This window comes from Hermetia illucens, chromosome 3 (assembly GCF_905115235.1).
Source record: "Hermetia illucens chromosome 3, iHerIll2.2.curated.20191125, whole genome shotgun sequence".
NCBI lineage: Eukaryota > Metazoa > Arthropoda > Insecta > Diptera > Stratiomyidae > Hermetia > Hermetia illucens.
This window is the reverse complement of record NC_051851.1, coordinates 175,250,594-175,276,918: the sequence shown is the minus strand read 5'-3', so window position 1 is coordinate 175,276,918 and position 26,325 is coordinate 175,250,594. Positions and strand designations below refer to the sequence as shown.

Genomic DNA, 26,325 nt, shown 5'->3' with positions numbered 1-26,325 from the left:
AAAAATTAAAATCAATTTCTTGAAGTTCACACTTAGTGCACATAGATTCAAGCCGGCGCAGGAAAAAGTCGAAGTCATTCTACCCTATCCCAGACCGGAAACTCTGTAGGACCTCAAAGCTGTCCGTTATTTCAGAGTACACATCCCACACGAAGTTCAAGCACAGGCTCTACTCAACCGCCAGTTTCAAAAGGCAAAGAGGCGAGATAAGAGGCAGATCGACTGGAGCTCGCAGAGGTTTTCAAAACAGATCAGTTCACATTCCAGGTGAAGAAAATGCCGTTGCAGATGCTCTCTCGGGTGTTTGCACGGTTAATACGCCGACCAGACTTGATTGCATCAGACTATTAGCGAAGCTTAAGCTGAGCCTAATGCAGATTTGCCGATTGATGACGCTACATCGCTCAATGTCCAGCCGTTGCAGATTGAAGGAGTTCGAGTCCTCTGCGACGTCTCTTCTGGGGTAATTCGTCCTTACCTGCCACCATCACTACGAAGAGTAGCTTTTGAAGTTGTCCATGGACCATCGCACCCAAGCGGCCGAGAAACATGCCGGCAGTTAGAAGAAAAATTAATTTGCCCTGGTATCAGAAAAGATGCGCTACGCCGGGCACGCGAATGCATCCTATGCCAAAGAGCCAAGATCCATAGGCACACGCACAATCAGCCTAACAATATTGAAGTTCCGGAGACACTTTTCAATCACGTCCACTTAGTCCTCACCACACTGCCGCTGGTAAATGAGTATAGGTATTGTCTGACAATAATTGATAGATTTGCCAGATGACCACAAGCGATACCTCTAGAAAACATAAGGACGGACATATTTGCAGCAGCATTTTACTCCGGATGGATGGCGTTAGATTTAACATGAAAATGATAATGAAATAATCTAAAAATCTATTTGAATGCAAAGTATTGTTCCTCCAAATTAAATTTAACACTTGTAGCCGCCTTACTTTCAACTGAACAACTTGAAGGCTGACTAACGAAGCAACAAAAATAACTCCGCTAGCCATTCTTACGGGATAAGACCGACAGACATGGGAAACGCTGTAATGCACCGTTTTGATTCGACAGACTTCTAAGACCATGACTCTGACAAAAGGAGCAGAATCTAGACGACACAATTCTTCAGAACCAGTGTAATAACTAATAGAGATTACGATGGTTAAAAGACCCATCGTTGGGCGCCATTTGTAATCAAAAATAGAATTTTCGGCGGTCAAACTATCATCCTGAGTGGCCTGAGACGACCAAGAGTGGAGAGCTATCCCAAAAACCTAAGAATATGATGAAATTTACCATAAAGGTCTGCCCGCAAATATTGAAGCTCCATCGAAGTGCTCCGTCAACACGTGGTTGCACGCTTCTGTACTGGCCAGGCTTGGTAATGTGTGAGGGGGGGGATCCGTTGAGCACTTCGATCCCTCACGTGTCATTATACCGAAATTCACGTGTCCTTTCCGGTACGTGGGTCTGCACCAGATCCTCAAAAAAAACACAAATGGGACTCGAGCCTATCAGATGACCGACACGCGAGCTAATAACGGCTCGTACGCGCGCGTGGATCCGCAAAACTTCGGACTTGAGTGCCGTGATCAGAAGGGATAGTCCATGATGGATCACATCCTCGGTCAATGTTCTTCCTGCCTCAGATGTACTGTTAGGCGCAGCCTTGGAGGTTCCCACCCTGACTTGACATAGTCAGGCCATTCTATTGGGGGATGGGACTAGAGAGGAGGAGGGGGAAAGGAAGCCTTCAAATAAAAAAAAAATAGCCAGACTTCATGGAAATATATTTAAACCAGCCAAAAAAAAATAACTAAAAAAATAAAATAATCCAAGTAAAAATAATAATAAATCAAAGCAAAATAAATAAGAAATAAAAATGATAATAAAACAAAAACAAGTCGGGAAACCGACTTGACGCTTCAGGTATAAAAGGTTTTGTGTTTCTCTATGTGAGGAGCATAACGTAGTTCTCCATTGGCTTATAGCATTGACCCGAGATATTGAAATCGCTCAGTTCTGGGCAGGTTACTGCCATTGCCAGAACTGAGCGATTTAAATATCTCGAAGGGCAGGTTACTGCCATTGCCTATCAACCAATGGAGAACTGCGTAATGAAATTGTTTCACGCATTAATGCAACCTGAATGAAGTGGCATTCCCCAACTGGTGTTCTTTGTGATCGACGTATCAGCGCACGACCCAAATCTAACATTTACTGCAATGTCGTCCGTCTGCCGCACTCTATAGCTCTGAGTGTTGGCCGACTATAAAGGACAATGAACGGCGTCTTGCGGTAATGGGGACGAAGATGTTGCATTGCACTGGTGGCGTGACACGTTTTGATTACGTCTGAAATGAGAATATCCGCGATCGATATGAGTTTGCACCGATCGTGGAAAAACTGCAAGAGAGGCGTTTTCGATGGTGTGGTCACGTAATTCACGCTAACGAGAATTAAACAACCAGAATATCGAAAGCAACGGTAAGCAATTAAAAAGCCGACCAAAATAATGGTGGCTTGATACGCTGGATGGGGATTTAAAGGTCTCGAGATTACATCCTGATCAGGCATTTGAAAAAATAAAATGACGAAACCGATCACCACGAGTCGACCCCGCTTGTGAACTGAAGGCTGAAGAAAAAGATGGGAGGAGCGACGAGTGCACGACAGCTCCCTGCAATATAGCTAAAAATTCCATTGCCCTCTATTTTCTAGAAAGCGATTTAAATAAATCATTTGATGGAAAGCTCTGTATTGATAATGGTCAACCTCATACGCTTCACACTCTGAGTTTAATATTATTAGCAAATGCCAACAATTTAACCAACATCAAATATATAAAAGGGCTAGTAGTAATATACTATTAATAAGTTTATTTGGGCAGATATCGGAATGGGACATATTTTGAGACCTAGATTTCATCTAGACGCACCACCCTGATTTTTTTCGGTTTTTTAGGTTGGGTAGTTTCCGAAAATCAGTCCTGTCTCACTTCAAGTGCGTACATTTTGACTCCTTACTCACGCGCTTTGCAATTTATGCCAAAATTAATGTCAGTTTCAGAAAGTACAAATCGAGATCTTTCATTTGATACCCTACACAACTATATCCGGTGAAAAAAATTTTTGAATCCCCCCTTTGCATGTACGAGGAGCCCCCTTTAAACTCCACCTAAATTTATGCCACTCGCTGTATGCGTGGGATTTCATAGTTCCTATCTGTCCACCAAATTTCGTTCGGATCGGTTTAGTTGTTTTGGAGAAAAGTGCATGTGGCAGACAGACAGACAGACATTGAATCGATTTTAATAAGGTTTTGTTTTACACAAAACCTTAAAAACAGAAAAGGTCAAAAGGTCCCACGTTGGGCGCCATTTTTAATCACAAAATATACTTTTCGCTGGTCAAACGATCATCCTGAGTGACCGGAGACGACGCAACTTGTGTGCAGAAAACTTCCGCCGGAGAAACACCAATCGAGTTGTGTTTGCGATGAGGAGCAGAGTAATAGATAAATAAATCAAACTAAAAGGACTCGCGAGAATTCAATCTTCCTCCTTTGAAATCAAAGAACAAAGTGTGGATGAATCGTGCAGATCGGAACGGCACAGCATTGAGCCAACTACCTCCGTATTAAATCAAAGATTTGCGGCACGCCTGCCGAATCGCACACACTCGTCAACAGATGTGCAGCGAGCTTCACGTCGCGCACGCAAGCAAATGTTGTTGCCACGTACTGTCTTCTAGCTCAAGCATTTCTTATTGTCGTTTCATCAGTCGTCCCGAGTAGACGTCCCGCTTATATGCTTGTAGTCCGACTTGGACAATGTCCAAAAATCTCACACACAAATCCCGGTTGCAGAAGAAGATATCCCAAAGACAACAGTGAGTACGCCATTTGGGCTTTTTAAATTCGTCGGGATGTCTCTAGGTATTAAAAATGTGACTCAAACGTTTCAAAGGACACCTGCATTTCATCACTATCTACTTGGATGATCTTTTCATCTCATCATCCGACATGCAGGAGCATCCACGCATCGTCTTCAATATCCTCTTGGCAAACAGACTTCGCATCAACAGGGACAAGTGTATGTTTGCGAAAATTGAAATCAATTTCTTCAAGTTCACACTTAGTGCACACGGATTCAAGCCGGCGCAGGAAAAAGTCGAAGTCATTCTACCCTATCCCAGACCGGAAACTCTGTAGGACCTCAAAGCTGTCCGTTATTTCAGAGTACACATCCCACACGAAGCTCAAACACAGGCTCTACTCAACCGCCAGTTTCAAAATGCAAAGAACTCGCTTCAAAAACCATTCTCTCTGCCGATGCATCTTCTACGGCGATCAGCGGTTCATCGGAGCAGTTAGCAGGTGGAGTGCGTGTGGAGTGCCATCCAGTTATTTTTTTTTCCAAGAAGCTGTTGCCTGCAGAGCAAAAGTATAGCCCATACGATCGTGAGCTTTTGGCAATTTTCGCGACGCTCAAGCACCTTGCCCACATCACCGAAGATAGACATTTTTTGTTACGTACTGACCACAAGCCCCTGGTCAAGGCGTTCTAGCAACGTCCTGAGAAAGCTTCTGATTATATAGGTCAGTTCACATTCCAGGTGAAGAAAATGCCATTGCAGACGCTCTCTCGGGTGTTTGCACGGTTAATACGCCGACCAGACTTGATGGCATCAGACTATTAGCGAAGCTTAAGCTGAGCCCAATGCAGATTTGCCGATTGATGACGCTACATCGCTCAATGTCCCACCATTGCAGATTGAAGGAGTTCGAGTCCTCTGCGACGTCTCTTCTGGGGTAATTCGTCCTTACCTGCCACCATCACTACGGGGAGTAGCTTTTGAAGTCGTCCATGGACCATCGCACTCAAGCGGCCGAGAAACATGCCGGCAGTTAGAAGAAAAATTAATTTGCCCTGGTATCAGAAAAGATACGCTACGCCGGGCACGCGAATGCATCCTATGCCAAAGCGCCATAGGCACACGCACAATTAGCCTAACAATATTGAAGTTCCGGAGACACTTTTCAATCAAGTCCACTTAGACCTCACCACGCTGCCGCTGGTAAATGAGTATAGGTATTGTCTGACAATAATTGATAGATTTACCAGATGACCACAGGCGATACCTCTAAAAAACATAAGGACGGATACATTTGCAGCAGCATTTTACTCCGGATGGATCGCGTTAGATTTAACATGAAAATGATAATGAAATAAACTGAAAATCTATTTGAAAGCAAAGTGTTGTTCCTTCAAATTAAATTTAACACTTGTAGTCGCCTTACTTTCAACTGAACAACTTGAAGGCTGACTAACGAAGCAACAAAAATAACTCCGCTAGCCATTCTTACGGGATAAGACCGACAGACATGGGAAACGCTGTAATGCACCGTTTTGATTCGACAGACTTCTAAGACCATGACTCTGACAAAAGGAGCAGAATCTAGACGACACAATTCTTCAGAACCAGTGTAATAACTAATAGAGATTACGATGGTTAAAAGACCCATCGTTGGGCGCCATTTGTAATCAAAAATAGAATTTTCGACGGTCAAACTATCATCCTGAGTGGCCTGAGACGACCAAGAGTGGAGAGCTATCGTAAACGCCTCGCTCAAGTGCAGAGGCGGGGAGCTTTGCGAGTGGCGTCTGCTTATCGCACTGTCTCCGAACCGGCTGTGATGGTGATTGCGGGAGTGATCCCCGTTGCCCTCCTTGCCAAGGAGCGCAAAGCTATCTATCGCCGTAAGGGCGAAAACTTAACTTAACGAGTGGCAACTTTCTTGGCAAAATGAGCCAAGGGGCAAGTGGACTGCGCGGCTCATCGACAAATTAGACCCGTGGTTGAACAGAAAGCACGGTGAGATTGATTACTTCCTTACCCAACTTCTAAGTGGGCATGGAGGTTTTCAGTCTTACCTGCACAGGGTTGGGAAGGCGCGATCTCCTGACTGTGTGTTCTGAAATAGAGTGGCGGATGACGCTGAACACACCTTTTTCTCTTGCGAGAGGTGGGACGGCCTCCGCCAGCAGCTTTATGCAGACACAGGGGAGCTCTCTCCAGACAACATTGTCAGAGAGATGCTGAAGAGCGCTGGCAGCTGGAATCGTATTGCGCATTATGTTCGGGCTCTTCTTACTACGAAGAAGATTGAACTCGACCGGCAGAGGGATCGGACGGTAAGGGGTTCCCTGAACTAACAACTCCCTTCCTCCCCTCCCCTCCCGTTGGTGAAAGGAATTCCCTGACTTGAAGGCTCCCAAAGCCGGGAGAGCGGGAGGGCTAGCCCGAAGTAATGTGTCAAACGGTTCCAGGCTAGTTCTCTGATGACGGGGAGGTGTTTAGTTGGTAGTCCGCCAGCGTGCTGTTGCGGGAGTCCAACACTCTGTGCGTAAACGCATTCACCTACCCTACTCCAAAAAAAAAAAAAAAAAAAAAAAAAAAAAATGTGTGGGGGGGGGGGGATCCGTTGAGCACTTCGATCCCTCACGTGTCATTATACCGAAATTCACGTGTCCTTTCCGGTACGTGGGTCTGCACCAGATCCTCAAAAAAAGCACAAATGGGGCTCGTACGCGCGCGTGGATCCGCAAAACTCCGGACTTGAGTGCCGTGATCAAAAGGGATAGTCCATGATGGATCACATCCTCGGTCAATGTTCTTCCTGCCTCAGATGTACGGTTAGGCGCAGTCTTGGAGGTTCCCACCCTGACTTGACACAATCAGGCCATTCTATTGGGGGATGCTCCTTACAAAAGCAGAGTTTTGCGGGACCAGAGAGGAGGAGGGGGAAAGGAGGTCCCCAAATAAAAAAAAGATAGCTAGACTTCATGGAAATATATTTAAACCAGCCAAAAAAAAAAATAACTAAAAAAATAAAATAGTCCAAGTAAAAATAATAATATATCAAAGCAAAATAAATAAGAAATAAAAATGATAATAAAACAGAAAAAAAGTTCATAAAAGTAAGTAAAACTCCTCACCCAGAGCTCTCTTGGAGTAAACCCCTTAATAATGGCACTTTGAACATTTGTTTCTTTATCTATTCGTTAGGAATCCAAAGTAAGATTAAAAATTTAAAAGAAAGTGTGATTCTGATTCGACCATGAATCAAACCAAGACTGGTTGAGGGGCTCTTGATTGGGAAACGCACAAGGAGTGAATCTGTTGGAAGTCGTGGATATCGAGGGACTGGTCAGAACAATAGACGGCAGCAATGAAGATCGAGGACGATAAAGTTTAAGTTTCAAAGAAAATGAGAGTAACTTCGATTGATTTGAAGCGGTGAGGAATATTGGAAAGACAGGAAATCTCGGCGATAACGATGACTGTACCTCCACCGATGGAGCGAGAATTGGATTGTGGGCGGTCAGTACGCAAAAAGTTGAAGTTGAGAAAGCTGGATAAGCTAGATTTCTACTTAAAGTGCAGCCTTGTTTCGCACATGAGTACTATGTGGGACTAGTGTTCGTCAAAGAATAGATCGAACTCGTGTCGGAACTCGTTGCTGGAAGTTAGGATACCAACTATCGCGTTGAACATCTCCAAAAATTCTCGCGATATACTGGCAATTTCGAGAAAAGAGATTAAATACCTTATCGGGGCTACTCAATAGTATTGGACGGGTGGTGTGGTGCCACTTCGCACAATGTCTGCGGATGACACGGATGGACGTGTGAAAGCCGGGTTGGTAATAAGATGGCTCAACTTTGTATTTGATTAGGCTGCAGGAATTTGCTAGGAATATTGTCAGAAGCCGAAGAGGCTTTTCGGCGGCCGCGAAGTAGAGACACGCATTACTTTAATGTACAGTCACTCAAAACCACAATCGCTACCGTTCATTGTCCTTTATATTCGTATCCGTCGTAACATACTTCAACTTCCCATACACACAAAACGCGCTAACGCTTAAATATCCAGACCGAAAGTTTACCGCGTCCCCTTTTCACGACAAAAACAAGAAAAAGCTTCCACGTATCCTCCATCAAACGCCAAAAGCAACCAACCTCTTCCGCGCTGAACTTCCCAATTAATTTCACAACGTTCGGTTTCTAGCTTTGCCAGTTTTCAGACTATAAATTCTACCAGATTTAGAGAAACTGCACGAAACAATTAACTTCGGAAAATCCCACGAACCACAATTTTTAGTTCAATTCTCCCTGATGGACGTGGAAAATCGTAGAAAAACCCAACCACTGACTTCACGTTCCAAATTCCAACCAAAAGCTAACAGTTTGAGATCGCTCCATATTGTGAGAAGCCTCTTTGGGGAAACTACTGGAAGGGGGCGAAACACAAAACAAAAATCAAATCTTACGCACAAAAGATTTTCACGCGCATTTTCCAAGAAACGTAATACCTGTGCTTTTCGTCCTTAATTCACAAAAAGCACCCAAATTAAACCCGCAATGCTGAACTGGACAATTTGCGATCCCCAAAGCTACAAACGCCTCGGTTCAGCTGATCAGCTATCAGCCGGTCCCGGTCCCGGCCCCGCCAATCCTTAATGCAAAAATACCTTTTCAACCGCCTCAACCAGAAGCAAAGATATGTAGCCTGGGCAAGTTTATGTGCAAGGTCAACGTTCGTTTTTGACCGGTCATGCAATATTCGAAAATTATTATTATTGACAAATTTTTAAAATGTATAAATGAAAGTTAAAATTAGTATAGTCCCCAATCAAATAGATGAGGGCTCAGAATTGTTTTGGAAGGTGTATAAAAGAGTCATAGATATATATTTAGGACTCAGTAATTTGCCGTGTGGTGCTCGATGTTACAGTGGCGATTTTTGGTTTGTTTGGATTACTCTTAAGACTTTAAGACCTTATAACATTTTTATAATTCCATCCAGCGATGTTCCGTTAATATCAGACTCACCTGTGAATGCATAATGTAGCTACTGCCAGAAATTTGTACAGCCTTTGCTGACATTCTATTGAATAGGAGTCATGAATCCATCTCCTTACCTTAGACTTTTATATATTGTAAACTCCTCCAATAGATTATTTTCTACTTTTAATTTGCATTTCATATCAGCGATTAAGATAATAAGAGGACTTCTTAATTTATTCAGTACACAATTTTTTTTATAGCCTCGATTAACCTCCCTCAGCCTATTCAGCTACTTATACACTTTTGGGGTTGTACAAAAGGCACAGAGCGTGAAAACTCTTCATTGAAGGGGGTCCGTTCGATAAATCTTCACCCAAAATCTAAGTCTAAGCTGCGTATGGCCTTTCTCTTCTTCATTTCCACCAAACACCCCAATCTACCCCTTCTCATTTTTGAACGAATATTAAAAGCACTAGTCTAGCAGTGTGAGGTTCCTTCACGCTTCTATCAACAGGAGTTCAAATCCTTAATTCGTGCGTGACTCTTTGCTTCTAGCCATTCACAACAGCCTTGACAACGGTTCGCGTGGTGCTAAATACCGACTCTCAGTCCACCAATTTCAAGCTAGACCTCTGACGAACCTATCTGTCACCTTCCCCATTGCTAACAATACTGGAGTTGGCATTTCCAAAGCAGCTTAGATCTGATTTGATTGTCCGAAAGAATATGGACTTTCACATGTTCATACTTCTTCCATTGAACCTTCCTAACATACAGGTTTATTGCATATACGTCTGGCTGAAAAGGAATGGGGTTTCATTATTTTGTATTTCAGGCTCCCGGCGGCTGTTTCTCTTTTATATTAAATTCATCTGTATACCGCGGCATGTGGTTGCTCAGATAGTTATGATAACAAAGATTTCAGTCCTCCCTAATTATCGTGATGTTGACTTTGGAGTTGAAGTAGTATTTTAGTGATATAAAATCACTATCTTCCCCAATGGTTAGGATTGTGATTATATTGGTTATTCTACTATACCGCAGGCGCCATTAAACTGGAGTTTGAACGCTGTAAGCTGTGCATTTACAGATTAAGCACCCGCGATGCACAGGCAGGCAAACGACGGCAGTTTCTGGACAGCTCTGTTTCGCCGTTGTTCAACATATTAGTGCTCCATAATCGGCGCCCTTTCTGATATTACTCCTGAATGTGATATTTCTATTTGGATTTGGAATCAGGACGCACTCCTAAACATTTGATTGATTGGGCTTGTGCCTAATGAACATAACTAGTGAAATTTCCCTAGTGATCATGGTAAGCCCGCTTCGAAATTGGATTCATATGGGCACATAATGTACACGCAAATCTTTTTTTATCATCTAACATATGCACAGCACCATAGGAAGACAATCTGAATCCAGAGTGAAAATTATGTAGAAAACGGCACCAGGGATGAAAATTAAATGGATCTGAGGCGATAATTATGCGCCCTCCCATTATTCGGGTCCCAGGAAGATATCCTTCGTTCGTCGTTAGGCCTGCTTATGCACCAAAAAGCCGATTGGTCTGATGCCGAGAAAGATGTCCCCTCTGTCGACAACTATACCATCATATTGCCAAAAGGCAGATGGCAGTCGGTACCAGGAATAAAGGCTACGATAGATGTCATGAGAATGGCGAGCGTATTGTCAATTTTGCCGATATTCACGACCATATCCTTATAAACATATAATAATAATCATTGATGCAACAATCCATATAAAATCAGGGCCTTGAAGTATGTTAGAGCACTTCACTCAAGACCATAACGGTACACTACAGTACACTGTAGGAGGCAATGTGGTCAGCATTGCGCTCGCCCGTGATTATTACCCTGATTTGAATCAAACACTCATTCACAGCTGAATCGACGTGAAGTTACCTTAACGAATTTCTCTGCAAAGAGATTTGTACCGAGACCTCCCGCTTCAACAACCCAACGCTCTAACCACTTGAGTCATCCGCCATATGTAAATACATGGTTTATCAAATGACTGTCTCATCTTTCTAAATTTTATAGTAGAGACAATAAGGCCCAGATTGATGGTATTGCCAACTAAACTGCCATTGAAACAAGGTGACTTCAGAGCATCAAGTGCTTCGAAGAGACATGAGTCAAGACGACAACGCAACACAAGCGATTTATCAGCTGGCATTTTTGGCTCTAAAATGACGATGTGGAATTAGAGGTCTTACTTGTAGAAAAAACGGGCTCCAATTGTTAAGCTTATAAGAACTACCAAACGTAAAGCAAAGAAAGCGACACTGCTAATCTAAAAGCTTCACCATAAACTAATCACTCTTGAAGCTGTGAGAGGGCTGTATTGACTTCACGGGGCCAGAATACTGAGCAATTCTAATGTGTTAACCACAAACAACTTTCTCATACACCATTCCACTACGTACATTAGATGCAATTCTACTTATCAGTGTCACACAAATTAAACGGAAAGCAACATGACCTTAGGATATAGCAGCTGAGCTCTAGGAAACGCATTTTTCGCCTTCTCACTGATGTCGAGAATTTGTTTTCCCCAAAATCTTAAAAAAGATAAGTCGGTGGGATGTTCAAACCACCACTTATCTGGCAAGCACATCAGCAAAATCGGTTGTGTCACACCGGTTTTTCCTGTAAAGTGGAGAAATATCCGACTTATGAATACCTTTCACGATCTAGAGAAAGAGTTTACCTACGTGCCATACAAAGTCATATGGTTTGCATTGCGACAAAATCTAGTGCCAGAGAAACTCCGCGATTTAAAGAGCAAAGGTACATCAAAAACTGCTACATGTCACACCGATATTCATCTAGGAGGTGATCTTTCGTCCAAACGTGGAATTACCACCTTATGCAGCTGGTCCAAGATTAAACCGGTAGAGTCACTGCCAATGGCAAGAACCTGCCGGAACTGAACCCTTTATTTATAGGCTTTGATTCGACGCTTTCAGCTAAAAGTGAATTATCCCAGGGAAATATCCCACACATCAACACAACTTTATTGAAGTATTACTCAAACTTATGTCTTTTGCGATCGATGGACTAACGAATGCCTCAAATCTAAAATCAACCGAATCGCTGTTTGTACTGTTGTCACCTATGGTTCTAAGTGCTTGCTGTGCTGGATCAGAGTATCCTGAAAATCCAAGTCAAAAGATCTAAAGCCGACAGCTTGACATATTTGAAAATAATCTAGAAATCTAGCCTATAACCGAAAAAAGTGAGGAGGAGCGGCTCTCACTCCCCAATGAAACAAAAGCTGCGAAAGGAAAGTTCAAAATACACACGAACAGTATTTGACTAAAAAATAAGTTTTTATTTTCCACTTTTTTCATTACAAAATTTTAATTATTGTCTCAAACATAATAAAACTTCTTAAAACTAATCAAATGACACAAAATGCCGCTAGCTAACATTCGTATTGCAATCAACCATATTGAGTTGGCTTTCAACTCACTCTCTGCGGCTTATAGTTTTTCATTTGTCCTTCAATATATTTCACGAATCTCGTGAAATTCGTTCGTACAGTCATTACAGCCGGGTAACGATCCTTCAGATCACGTTTTTGCTGACGAATCTAGAAGAAATGGAGAAACGAATGTGCTATGGGTTTGTAGTTTTAGGAAAGAATGACAAACTGTATTGTAAATCAATCGATCATTAAGTAGGAGAGAGACCACAGATACGATTACAAACCTTGCACGCAAATTCAGGCATTGACTAATTTATTTATTTACTTGAAGAGGACAATATACGGAGAATCCAGGCTTAGCCTTTGCTTATAGCATCGACATAATCACGGAACTGCAGAGCCGGAATAAAGTTCGAGCTCTGCCAAGAACACTCCGAAAATTTCTGCGTTACGCGCGATAATAAGAAAAAGGCAGATAATGTCAATAGAGGCGAAGTAGTCCATCAAGCCGGTGGAGAATCTAAAGGGTGTACACATATCGAGTAAGATTCTGCGAAGCTTTACGCAAGGGAAATTCAGAGACGAAGTGGACAGGATAGTCCTCGAGGGAATTTAAAGATTTGGTCACGAAGTTAATGAAGTCAAATAGATTGGTAGCAATAGACTGCCGTTTTACGAAGTCATGTTACTCTTTAGCTATAAGGTGGCCAACAGGAGCGGTCAATCGGTCGTTGATATGTCTCTCAAGGACTTTGGAACAGGAGGGGAGGATTACAGCACCCGGCACGAATGTGATCATTTTTTTCTGCATAGGGATAATTAGAGGTTCTTTCTACTGCTCTCTGCTGACAAAATGACAACCTTCGAAGAGAGTTGGAAAGGATATCGGAATAAGGTCCAACATTGGTGGCAGCTTTGTCAATAGGATACTCAATTAAAGAAGCAGCAAAGTCTTGGGAAAGAGGACGGAGGAGAGAAATAATGCACGGCGGAAAAATATTTATAGAGTACATCAAACGAATATTAAGGCGAATCCGCAGAGGAGCCAATGAACTTGATGAACATGGAAGGGCTGGATGATGTTGCGGATATGGGACTAGTGCGGCCTTAACACCATCCAATTGCGGCATGTTTCAAACAAAGTCATTTGAGGATCTCAGTGGTTAACCGGAATGAATGGGAGCTCAACGTCCTGGAGGGGGAACAGCGTAAAAAGCAAGCAGATTAGATAGTATAGTATAAAAGAACCCAAGTGCTTGGTTACATTTTAAGGGAGTAACAATGAGATTCCTGTCGATAGTCGGCAGGGGTAAATTCAGATTTTTGAAATGGACGATCGAAAGTTGAACTTGGCAGGCTTGCGCACAAAATGGAAGTTGAAATGAACGATATATGTTTCGAGTTCAAGATCAAGACGATGAGCATCGGGAGCAATGCAAAGGGCTTTCCCATTCCCCATTGGGTAAAGAAACGCACAGGGAGGTTGTATAAGACAAGCTCTGCGATTTAAATGAGTTCTGGTGAGGTGAAATTGGAAAACCGTACAAGGTTTCATAAAGATACATAAAGGAAGATCAGGCTACAAGGACGCATTGGGAAGGCGTGGAGAAAAATACAGTTAAGATTTCGCGTAATCTATCGATGAATTTCCCGTACAGATGAGTATAGCTAAAACAGGGGAAATACACAGAGGAAATAGGATAAACCAGTCGTACGGGAGAAAGGAGAGAAATAAATTTGGATTTGGCACGAAAGAGAAACTTAAAAGCGATCAGGATGCCCTCGCCAGTTGCCCTTCCCAAAGCCGCGGTCTTTGTAACACCAAAAGTCAGCCTTCGAGAAGCGCAAAATCCAACATTTCATCACCCACCCAGGTTTCAGAAATGCAAGTGATATGATGCTGGAAATCCAAGACATATAGAGCAAAGCACTCCACGGGGATCAGGACCGTAAGCAGGCGAACCTCAGGTACTCCGATGACAGAACATGAGTTTGGAGCTTCTGAGTAAAAGCGGAAACTTTCCATGTACTACTCACATATAGCAGCACAGAGAATAGCCTCAAATTGACGTTGGTTTTAAGTTAGTTGCATTTCCAAATTTCAGGCAAAATAGCGAACGCTTCCAAGATATACAAATTATTCGGGGCCTTCAATATTCTGCCCATTCATGCAAATAGGAAGAGTACGATGACTCGTCAGGTTACCACTTCTCTCCTTCTCCAAGTTCAGAGCCATTTGGCTAAGGTCCAAGACTCGGCGAGAGAGCAAACAGAAATTATCAGCGTATTCAAGGCCCACGTCCTCTGGCCACAGTACCATGATAAACTCACCGATAAAAAGAAGAAAAAGTATCGGCAACAAGATGCGTGATATTTTGCGCTGTAATATGTCTCTGAAAATAGCTATGGCACCACTCTCTGCCGTTCACTCCACCCTCTCGGTGCAAGTGTAGCGAAGTGATATTAAATACTCGCTTCACAGCCTGTCCGTAGCGAACAATGCACATGACCTCCAGACGTGCTAGCAACTAGGTAGATGTGCTGCCTGCCCGTCGAACGCGACGACAATCGGAAAAAGCGCGTTGGTCCTGCGTCAGATCTTCTCTTGCCAACCAGATACCGCCTAATAAGAGTGAACCGCTCTTACACAGCATTATCCGGCAGCTCCTCAAATTAAACCCCTTTTGACCTTCATATCTGTGCTTAATGTCCTTTATTTACCTGCATCTGAAAAGTAATTGTCTCGAAATTTTTCGTTCAACGCAAAGCAAGTTGAAAATCGCGATCAGCAAGGGTGAAGCGCGTCAGTTCTTACGTGGAAAAGTGCACACTATGACGCGTGACAATTTTTCCGCAGTCGGTGAGCACCTTTCGGCGGCAACTAACAATCTCGTATGTTCTTTAACTTCCATAAACAGCCAAGTTCCTGCATCGATGCAGAAGGTTTCGGGCTTACCGTCGATTGGGATCACGATTTGCTGGCGTAGCAGACACGCCAATGCTGCTGTTAATAAAAAACCAGATGCTGGATGAACTCGGCGTCGTAGTCCTTGAGACACACGCCATGCGCTCTTCCATCATGGCTACCTCACACCACCATCAACATGCTACCCCTCGCCAAGCTCGTCACCGGATCAGACTGGTATAGAGTTCGCTGCTCTGCGTTTTGCCATTACAAAACTGACCAACCGGACTCTATAAACTCTGCAAAAGCCTACCAACACCGGGACGGGTTGTCACAATACCTTAGCTTAGCTAGTATCGACGCTGTAGGCAGCGGCCGCTATTCCAGGCCAGGTCACCGCCACGCCGGCACCTCGGAAAACTAGAACCGCGAGCTTTGTATTTGATACTTTCACGGAAAATCATCCCTACTTGTCAGAACATAGCACTGCAAATATTTTTTTTTTGAACCGCAACCCGTCTCCTGATGGATTGCGGCTCCGTTCTCTCAACCACCTCGAAGCGGCTCATAGCCAAAAAGAGTCTCGTGTTGCAGGTAGTCAATGGTATACCAATCACGACCTTCGGCACTCAAGTCTCACCTAGGGCCTCAACTTACCCTGATCTTTCCTCTGGCTATTCCTCACCGCCATTGTCCAAACAGCAATCTTTGTAGTTGACGGACTCAATCACCACGGCTTAGTCACGGAATTACGACACCGTCGCTTCCGCTCCTCAATATGTTCAGCCGGCCTTTCTATCAAGAGAAATGGTAACCTTACCAGATCTGCCAGTTCACCTCCAGATCATCACTAGTGGAGCACGCCTTACTGAAACAGAAATTCGGCCTCCTGTTGAAACGTGGTGGCATTTCGCTCTCTTTGGGTCAGCGAGCCAACGCACTGCACACGGTACCCAATGCTGGCTGTAAATGGATTGCCACGAATATTATGGTAGTGATAAACAAAATTATCGCGGGTCTGGTTCGGGCACTGGACATAACAGAGGATCTGCTCCAGGGGGTTAGCGACCAAGTATTCATGGACATTGATGTACAAAGAACCTACGTCCCACGTCTTTCGCGAACTGAGGAATACCGTCAAATTCTGTAGTGGATTTCTAACCACCTCCTCAGGAAACTGGCCTTCGTACGCGGATATCAAAATCACTTCTTGGTTTCCTCCGAAGACCACGGCTAACATCACATCACCTCGACGAACTTCTCTGGCTCCTAAGGGCAGGCAAGCTCAAGGTCAACTAGGGCAAATTTCCAATCGATCATTCAGAAGTCATATTCACTGGCTACCAATCAACAAGAAGAGTTTCCATCTTCCAGAACCCAACCCAGACGCTCTTGGCTTCATTAATTACTATCTCCGCTGCATCCCGCATGCCGCCGAACTTCAGACTTCGCTGACAGAGATAATCAAGAACTGCTCGACCAAAAAGTCTAAAATTAGCTGGAAAATCGGGACTGACGCGGCGTCTGACTGCTGAAGGAAGGACATTCTGGCATTTCCGTAATTTATCAATAGATAGCTTTGGGTACCAAAGATTTCAACATGGCCATCTTTGTGGCCTGAGGCCAACGTCACATAGGTTCCATTGGGTTTCTTTTTCAGTAAGCTCTCGGAGACTAAATAACAGTAGTTCATTCATTTCAATTGCAAACATTTTGCTATTTTCGCTGCCGTCAAGTACTTTCAATGCATTCTGGAAGGACACCAGTTCGTCATTTACATCGACTACTGTCTGCCTTTCTCCTTGCAACAGAGCATCACCGCGGTCAACCTAGGCAGTTCCGGCAATAAAAAACTTTATGATAGACGCACGGTCTTATGTGGAGATAGTCTCAATTCCCATCACTATGTGCTCTCGGCCCTTGCTGTCAGCAAGGCGCGAACGGCCGACGACAAGCAACTGCCGCACCTCATCGCCAGGTCTTTCTTTAAGCTTCACCGACTTGATCTGGACGCCCATGTAGTCTACTGTACCGAGTTTAACGATGGGATCCAGCCGTCTTTATTAGTCATCTCACTTCGCCGTCAAAATTTTTTTTACATCAGCTGCCACAACAGGACGAAAACTGCAAAACACCTGACTTTCGTTGTCGTCCAGATCCATGTGGATCTCCGCAAGCTTCGTTTTTGCAAAGGCCACGAGAGCTATCTCGCCATCATCGCGCAAGTTTATCCACAATCGTATGGGCCATATTCGATCGAGATTCAGATCTCCATCTTTGATAAACCTCTATATATCATGGCAGAAGCAGTTGCACACAACGCCTTACCAGTCCCAGGTCAACGAAATAGCGGAACGGATACACCGCACTCTCAAGGTTGCCTTAAACTACTCGCACGAGAATCCTTAGCTCCAAATGCCAGGACTACCTTCAAAGAGTATTATGCAGGTCTCTCAGGCTGAAATGGTTTTCGGGTCATTGCGAGCAAGATAACCTCTCTCCAGGAAAAATCAGTCAGGCCCAAAGATTTCTCCACCGTCCTGCACAGTCTCTTTGAACTATTCGCCTGTTAACAACATCTAGGTAAGCAGTCAACTATCCTCCTGTCGTCAAGGATTAGGCCACGTGCGAATACGATTCCCACCGAATCGTGGCCAATAACAAGCGCTAGAGTAGCCGTATATCGGCCCGCCTCGAATTGTAAGAAGTTTAAACACTCGCAAGTTCGTCATAAACATTAACAAGGTCGCCAAAAACCCTCCAAACGGACCACTTGAATGCTGGCTATCTCGAGCAGGCACGTGCAACGTTCTTGGAGGCTCAACTATCTCAGCCGCCGCAGATCTAGTTACCTCAGAGGCCGTAACCACTACCTATTCAGCCTTCAAACCCATAGCCGACTGAGCCGGCTATTCAGCACCACCAGGCAAACATCACGGCCCCAAGAAGAGAGTCAAAATTTGGCTTTCTCCGCCCACCTGCGCAGAATATTCCAGATACTCTCCCTGTTCAAGCGTGGGAGCAAAAACTCGCCCCACATCATATGGAAGAAGTGACTACTGAGCCTTTCATTGAACCTATCAAAAAGAAGGTCTGACAAAATATGAAGAACTCACCTTCGTTTTGAAGATTTTCTCCAATTCAACGCATTTCTGTTGAAGATTCAATTCAAACGATATCTGCTCCCAGTCGTTGTCTGAAAACATGTCCATCAGCGCATCAATAGCTTCGGAGATCGTCCACACTTCGTCTTCCTGAAATAGGCAAATCTCCCATAGAATCAAAACATCCAAAAAGTTTCCATTTCAAGGACTCACTTTCAAGCACGTCTCCAAAATGAAGGAGATGATTACCTTCACCAAAGGCTCTGACAACAGACAACCCAAAATTCCAAGCATACGCAGCCAATTCGCTCTGATTTCGGCTTCGCTACAGTTTTGGAGTCCATTCAGGATAAGCTCGAGGTCACTTAGAGTCATTTGTTTGAATAATTCCGGACTGTGTTTCAAATGCTCCAGTGATGCTCGCATGAGCGATGTGGCTGGCTCCAGGATGACGATGTCATTCGGCCCTTGGAAGACTTGTTGGCCTAGATCCAGCCAGACTCCGTAGATTGCATCGGGACCGCCAAGGTCTTCCGTGGTCATTGTATTGCACAAGTTTTGGAGACATAAAAGTGCAGAGAGGCGAAGACTGCGGACTCTGGAGAGGAAAGAAGGGGTCGAGTTACAAATTAGGTTTCCATGCAAACTAGACAAATCAAAAAGCAGAAAATAGTTGCCAGGAAAGTTTTGCCTCCCTTCAGCCCTTACTTTTTTGATAATTTAGTTTTGCTTTCTTGAAGTATGAGGTAGACATTTTCAGGTATCGGCTGGGCTCTTTGCCAGAGCTGGAAACGAAAGAATTGTTAGAAATAAGTCATGCATTCTGAGGTCTTTGTAGGAACCACTAATTTCGCTCACCTTTTCTATTAAACCTAACGATTTTATGGCCTCTAATATGTCGACAGGCAACCTGTCAATGTTCTGCAGATTTGTGGAACTGTTATTTGAATTTTCGTAGTCATGAACACTTTCAGCGTCTGAGTTTTCGTCGTTGTCATCGTCAGCCCATTCTGTAAGGAATGTTGAGCAAAAATTGAGGTCTCCGTAATTCATAAGGGACCGTTTGAATGGCTTACCATCGTCGTCTGATGAGCAGATGTTGGTTATCGTCTCTGCAGCTACGCGTTGTGCTTCCAATAAACGCTCAATTGACTTGACCTCCAGCTCTACTTCCGTCGGGAGCTCCTGGAGTCGTCTTCGACGCGACGCTGCCTCATCTGTCTCTTCTGAAATTTCGATTGGAAAATATTTGATGAATGTTTGCACCAAGCAACCAAACCTAAATCCCCAAACTTACCTTCCATTGCATTGGGGTTATCTGAGACATCAATCAACGTGTCCTGTTCCTCCAAAAGCGGCAGTTTGCTTGTGATGCTCCCCAAAACCTCTCTGTGGTTCAAATCAAGTGTTTTGGCAAGCGCTTCTAGGATTTTCGCTGAATGGGCAGCAGCCAGCGCCGGCACATTCGACAAAATGCCTAAAATGAGACCCAGAAATACGACTCAAATCTAATCAAAGACCCAGAATTCAACCCCTATCTAACCTGCCGCTAAGGTCCTCAACAGTGCATGCGACGGGTCCCCATCTATGTTCAGAAGACAGAGGAACTCCTGTACGAAATTATTCAAGATATTCCAGCAATTGGCGTTGTCCTCCGAGATAACAAGCAGACATTGAGCGACGGCAATCGAAATGTCCAACCCAAAAACGTTGAAATCCAAGCAGCGAATGAAGCTTTGCACAACCGACGTCTGGTTGAAGTTTTCCAAAGCGACTGATGTACTTTCGCATAAATTCCAAAGCAAATTGATAGCCTGAAAGTCGGATTTGTTGCGGATTAAAAGTTTTCATGCGGACCAGGACGAAATTACCTGAAGGAATGTATCTGACTTTTCGTCCAGTTGATTGTTCAATTCCTGATCAAATATGGGCACCCAAGTCGGATTCATCGCGTATTCATTGAGCAGAGCTAGCAGCGGTGTCAGTACGTCCTGTTCCACTAAATTTTCACAAACATCCACTCCGCAAACGGACAAATTCCTCAAAGCGCCGGCCGTAGCGTTGCGCAGCGGTTGGCTGCGGTCCATGAGAAGTGGAGCTGCCACGCGGATTATTTCACTCGAGGACAGGACTCGAGCCTTATCCACGCTAGCCGACATCAGAGCCAACGACTGGAGGGCGTTCATTTTCTCCTCAACACTCACTGATTGCAATTGCTCGAAGATGGCCTGGATAGGTCCTTCCGGGTGATCGTTGATGCCGAACAATTCCTCGTTTTCATCTACTTCGCGATTGCTGGGTATCCCCAGGGGGTTGACTCTGGGAATGAGACGTTTATTCTTGCGTGTCTTCCCCATTTTAAGGAATAAATTAGAAAGTTTTGGGAGAAACTTCGGCACCCCGTGCTGACTGAAATGTTTTCACGTGGGGTAGACGGGCACTGTCAAATGTCAAGCGGCACGGCTTTTCCAGTTGACAGAAGTGTTGCCATTTGGTTGGATGCAGTTGTTAAATGTGTTGCTTAAATAATGGAGCTTAATGGGGGATTTCCATGTCGTTAACGATAGTAGTTTGGAAGAATTTCGATACAAAAAGGAGTAATCGAAAAAAGAAAAAACGCAGATTACGACAAATTAGAATCCTTTCGCAATAAATTCAGACAATATTGTAAATGATATTCTACATTTGCCAACATTATGGGCCCATTCAACAGAAGTTTGCTTCAGATTAAAGTTGCATAATTCAATAAGTCCTCACACGACGTCCTCCCGGTGACCAGCGGAAACCGCCTTCGAGCGGGCCAAGAGTGTGTAGGGCCGGGCTGGGAGTAGGCTTATCCAGCTAAGCTCGTCTGCTGGTCAACAGTTAGGGGTAAGTGAATCTGGCCGGAGAAAGAGCCGAAGCAACAGTCCGAGGATCGCCCTCCCTGCACTGGAGAAAGTGCTAATAGAACCCCAAGCTAAGGTGGAACAGCATACGTCGAGGACTGCGTGGCCAATTGGAAGCTTGGTCTTTATTATGCGAATTTTGAAAACCTTGAGCACCTTCAGTTTCAAATAAGACGATTACTTTGTTGACCGGGCTAGCCAGGGTCGACATTCTTCCTGCACTACTCGTGGGACCAAGGCATAGACACTATTATTAGAAAAACGAACAAACCAACGATAGAAGAAGAGGTGGTGATGCAGGCGCATCATCGGAGGACGAACTGCTGGCATCCCAGGCAGGAGACAATAGCCTACGAGAGCCGCACACAGCCTGAAATCCACTGCCGTCAGACTGGGTGTAGTGAGTTCCAGACATAGTACTCCTAACCCGAAATCCTCGACGTCGTGGGATGCCTCAAAAGTATAGACCGACGAGAACGTCGGCCATTGGAAACCAGTTAAGAAGCGAAAGTCAATTGGCGGCCTGCCCAAAAGCCAGTATCGGAAAGCCATGCACATTCTCAGCAAGATGGCTAAGAATAGGAGGGCCAGTACTGTCGACAAGCAAGATGAAAAATACCTCGCTAAATACAAGGCGATTGTTGAGGAATATAACAGCAAACGCCTGGCAGACAAGCAGATGGCGAAGCTCACCGCTCTCAAATGCAATCGATCTCAAGACGAGGTAGAACAAGAACACAAGCGGAGCAGAGTGAGCAAGAGCTCGGAAGCTTAGCAATGTCTGGAGAAAATTACGCAGCAACAGCCAGCCGACGAGCCACCAACTGCGAAACCCTTTACCGACGTGGGCGTGGAGGAGTATTGAGGTTAGGCTGTCGGAGACGCTCATTGAGTATGTCCTGGATGCCAAAGGCAAACACAAGGGATCCATCCTCTGCTTTGATTCCTCTCAGGTGGTCCGTGGGTTCCACGTTATAACTTGCAGGGACCAATTCTCCAGGGACTTTCTCGGTTCGTGCGTCGCTAGAATCAGTAACGCCTGGGAGAGCGTAAAGCTCAAAGTCATCCACTACGACTAACTATCAAAGGGCGACAATGTAAATATTATAATTTATTCCACAGCACAGGAGACGCTGATCAGCACAGACCTAGAGCATGTATCCTCGCGAGGAAGGTTCTGTACGCTTTCTGTGTCCGGACCTGAGTTCCAGCGACCAAGTCGTGATCAAACTAGAGCAGGCGGGGCAGAGAACGTGTATACTTCCTCGGGTTAAACGACTTACAACCGATCAGCTCCGCCAGAAAAACTACAACATTTGACGAGCACCATAGCAAGAAAGATGGGCAACCTGTTGATAGGCTGCGATGCCAATGCAAGGCAAACTTTAGGGCAGCTCGGAAATCAACGAGAAAAGTGAGTTATTCTTTGATTTTATTGTTACTACAAACCAACTCCATTTCATTTCCTTAACTCGGAGAACTGGGACGGTCGGGAGGAGGTCCTTAATACCACTCTACTACCCGACAATGGGATTCTTAGGATGGATAACTGGAAAGTGCCTGACCAGAGATACTTTTCAGATTACAGTTGAATACCTTCAAGTCTCCAATCATTTAAGAGACTCCAGGAGGATCGACCAGAGAAAGTTTGGTCAAGTAATTAAGAACAAATTCTCCGGTGCGCAAATTGGCATGACAGACGAACTGGAGTCCAAGGTCCAAAGCCATGCACAAAGCATTTCATACTGCTTTTAAAATGTTGGCATAAATATTGGCAGCCGAAAGGGGAGACGGCCCAGATTAAAGAAATCCAAGAATTTTTACGCTGCGACTTCGGGTACGCAAGATATCACGGAAAATGGGGCACCTGTCCACCTGCATGAAATCCGAAAAAATGAATTCCACGACCCCCGGGTCGTAAAAGTATCGAAAAAATCGAAATCGGCTCATTCAAAAGGAGAAACGACCCAGATTACAGAAATCCAAGAATGTTCACGCTACGACATCGGGGACACGAGATATCGCGGAAAATTGGGCACCCGTCCATCTGCACGAAATCAAGAAAAATTGAAAATTTCCACGGCCCCCGGGTCGTAAAAGTGACGAAAAATGCGAAATCGTCGGACTTCCGCAGGCGATGTCTCATTCGAAAGAAGGGACGGACCGAATTATAAAAATTCAAGACTTTTCACGCTACGACGTCGGGGACACGAGATATCGCGAAAAATTGGGCACCCGTCCATCTGCACGAAATCAAGGAAAATTGAAAATTTCCACGGCTCCCGGGTCGTAAAAGTGACGAAAAATGCGAAATCGTCGGACTTCCGCAGGCGATGTCTCATTCGAAAGAAAATACGGCCCGGATTACAAAAATCCAAGAGTTTTCACGCTACGACGTCGGGTACGCGAGATATCGCGGAAAATTGGGCACCCGTCCATCTGCACGAAATCAAGCAAAATTGAAAATTTCCACGACCCCCGGGTCGTAAAAGTGACGAAAAATGCACAATCGTCCGATTTCTGCGGGCGATTGGTCATTCGAAAGGGTAGGCGGCCCAGATTAAAGAAATCCAAAAATTTTCACACTGCGACGTCGGGTACGCGAGATATCGCGGAAAATCGGGCACCCGTCGACTTGCACGAAATCGAGGAAAATTGGAAATTTTGCAAAGAAATGGGGGCTCCGACCCACGCCGGTTCTCTGGTATGTCCTATCCTCTCTATTGTATGGTGGCAGGCTATGAGCAAAAAGTACAATAATATGAAGCTTAATAGGATTCAAAGAACCGCATGTCCTGGCGCGGCTGCTCTCAGTGTACTCCTACACCCCCTCCACCTGGAATTCCACATTAAATACGTTGTAACGTGTTGCTAGGCTCACACGCAGGCCGAACCTCATAAGAAACTTTGCTGTGGACATTCCAACCAGAGCCGAGTGGAAGACCGAGGGTGTGTTTTGTAACACAGTAAATCGATCAATAAGGGCTTGCATTCGATGGCGACATCCTCCACGCTGGGGGGGGCAGTGCGGAAACGCGTTTAACAGTCTGGGTGACACGCCCAAGAACACTCTTCTCAAGGGCGGTCAAGGGCAGTCAAGGGCGGAATTTAGTCGCCTTACTTAGCAGCCCTGGACCTCAAGTTCACCTCCTGTGCCAAGTCATGGAGGATCTAGCCCGCTATAACAATGTCCGATTGTTAGAGTTCTTGTGCCAGACGCGAGTAAATGCGCACAAGATTAAGACGGTCTACACGGGGCACTGGCTCATAGGGGGCCTTGTGGCCAGAAGCGGCTTACCCTACAATTGGTAATGCCGAAGCTGCGGACAAGAGGAAGAAATATACTTAGAATGTTTGCGACGTCTCGATATCCTCCTGTACATGAAGCTTCGCAGGTCATCGTTATCAGGTTCGGGTGGAGTGCCCTCCAGAACTCTAATTGTTTCACCAAATCTCTCGTTGTTCATCTCCGTGGCGTTTCACGCACAGAAAAGTGCCGGGATGGCGCATACCGCTGGCCGACAATTTTTTCTTCAAAGCATCAAGCCTACACGAAAGTCCGTTCTTGTCTCATTTGGAATTATATAGACACTGGAAAACGTTACCCCTAAACATCAAATCCAGTCAAAGCCATCCCCTCGGTCTTGGGCTAGAACAATAAAGGGGGTGCCGTCCTCAACTCAGATGGCAGCGATACCTGATATGTCAGAGTGCCATAAAGCTGGGTTCTCGTGTCGGTACTGTTCACTGATGAATAACTCATGAGCGATTCCTCGCCGGTCCATGTTGATCTGCAGAATACGGATCATGTGAACTGCGTCTAGCTTTTTCCACTTCTGGCCTGACAACTGGACACCACCCCGAGCCCGTAGTATGCACGATGCTCTCTTTAGACGCGCCACAATCCCTGCATAGAAAGAAATTCTCCATTTCATTGCAGGTACTGGATTTATGGTCTACCTGGGTGCATCTGCGGCGTGTTGCCCTCCTGCTAGGTCTCCAGACCATAATCTAAATATCTGTAACAGATTATCCAACCAATTCTGATTTTCGCGTTGTAAACTTCCACCACAGCGAGTTTTTGGCTTAGGTAGTTCGCAGAGGTGATACCAACTCGGCCGTTGGTTACCTCCGGACTTTCGCAGTTTATGACGTCTTCTATTTTGCTCTTGTCCGGGAGGCTGTCAAGATCTCGGATTTACAGACAGAACGTGGATTCTATACTAGAAACTACAGCGTTCTCCCCCGGCAGTCCTTTGCCATACCTTTATCTATTGTCCTCAGGCCTAATTCGACAAGGATTCAACCACCCTTCGTTTTCCGAATGGAAGACACTTTTTTTCCGTTATTTTCGGGCTTGATCCAAAGACAGATTCCGCTGAAAACTTCTGCAAAGGTCTTACCTAGTCTATCCTCCTATTCCTCCTTCCTTTCCCCACCTTTTCTTTCTGTGTCCCATTCTTCGTGTCCGCCTTAATTTTAGGCAGAGGGATTTCTGACTACGCGGTGTCTTTTTGCCTCTTGTTCCTTTCCGCCTTTTTAGTTTAAGCCATGGAGAGTACCAGAATGGAGTCGTTCGTTTTTTCCTCAGGTCGCTCTGCAAAGGACTGTCAGCGATCCGTTTGGCGTTTGCGGCGTTCTTAGTGATGGGTCAGGCTCTAAAGATCTGAGCCGTCTTGGCTCTGCCTTCTTGCTCTTATCACAGCAGCTATGGTCATAGGAGTTTGTAGCATCAAAAGGGCGCACCAAAGCGCTAATTGGGCTGCCTGGAGGGGCCACTGATACCCTCCTACTTACCCTACCTCCGACAACTTGAATAGGTCTGACCTTTTAGTTGGAAAAACTCAATTTTGACGCCCATTTGAATGCGTCTCCAAACCAGTAAGGCATTACACATTAGCGTCTCATGTTTTCTGAATTAATTTTGAAAATTTTTCGAGAATTACAACACTTTGATGACCCTCCTGCCCCCAGTTTCTGACTCGTTTCCTCCTCTAAACTGGTGAGATTTCGCTTCGTTTCTCTGAATCCTGCACAATAATGTAAATGTTTTGAAAAGTTCTCAAAAGATTTCCCTCTTTCCACTTAAATAAAAAAATAAACAAATAAATAAACTCG

At 44.8% G+C, this 26,325-nt stretch overlaps 1 protein-coding gene across 1 annotated transcript; it reads right to left on the bottom strand.

The window, feature by feature from the left end:
* Positions 1 to 12,191: 12,191 nt before the first annotated feature.
* Positions 12,192 to 20,779, bottom strand: LOC119652384 (HEAT repeat-containing protein 3). The gene is made up of 9 exons (XM_038056484.1): positions 20,191 to 20,779; positions 19,863 to 20,133; positions 19,617 to 19,796; positions 19,396 to 19,545; positions 19,178 to 19,329; positions 19,028 to 19,104; positions 18,533 to 18,917; positions 18,332 to 18,469; positions 12,192 to 12,475 (listed from the first exon to the last, which is right to left on the bottom strand). Exons 1-9 carry the CDS (start codon positions 20,674 to 20,676, stop codon positions 12,347 to 12,349), a joined length of 1,968 nt encoding a protein of 655 aa, XP_037912412.1. The 5' UTR covers positions 20,677 to 20,779; the 3' UTR covers positions 12,192 to 12,346.
* Between the last annotated feature and the right edge of the window lie 5,546 nt (positions 20,780 to 26,325).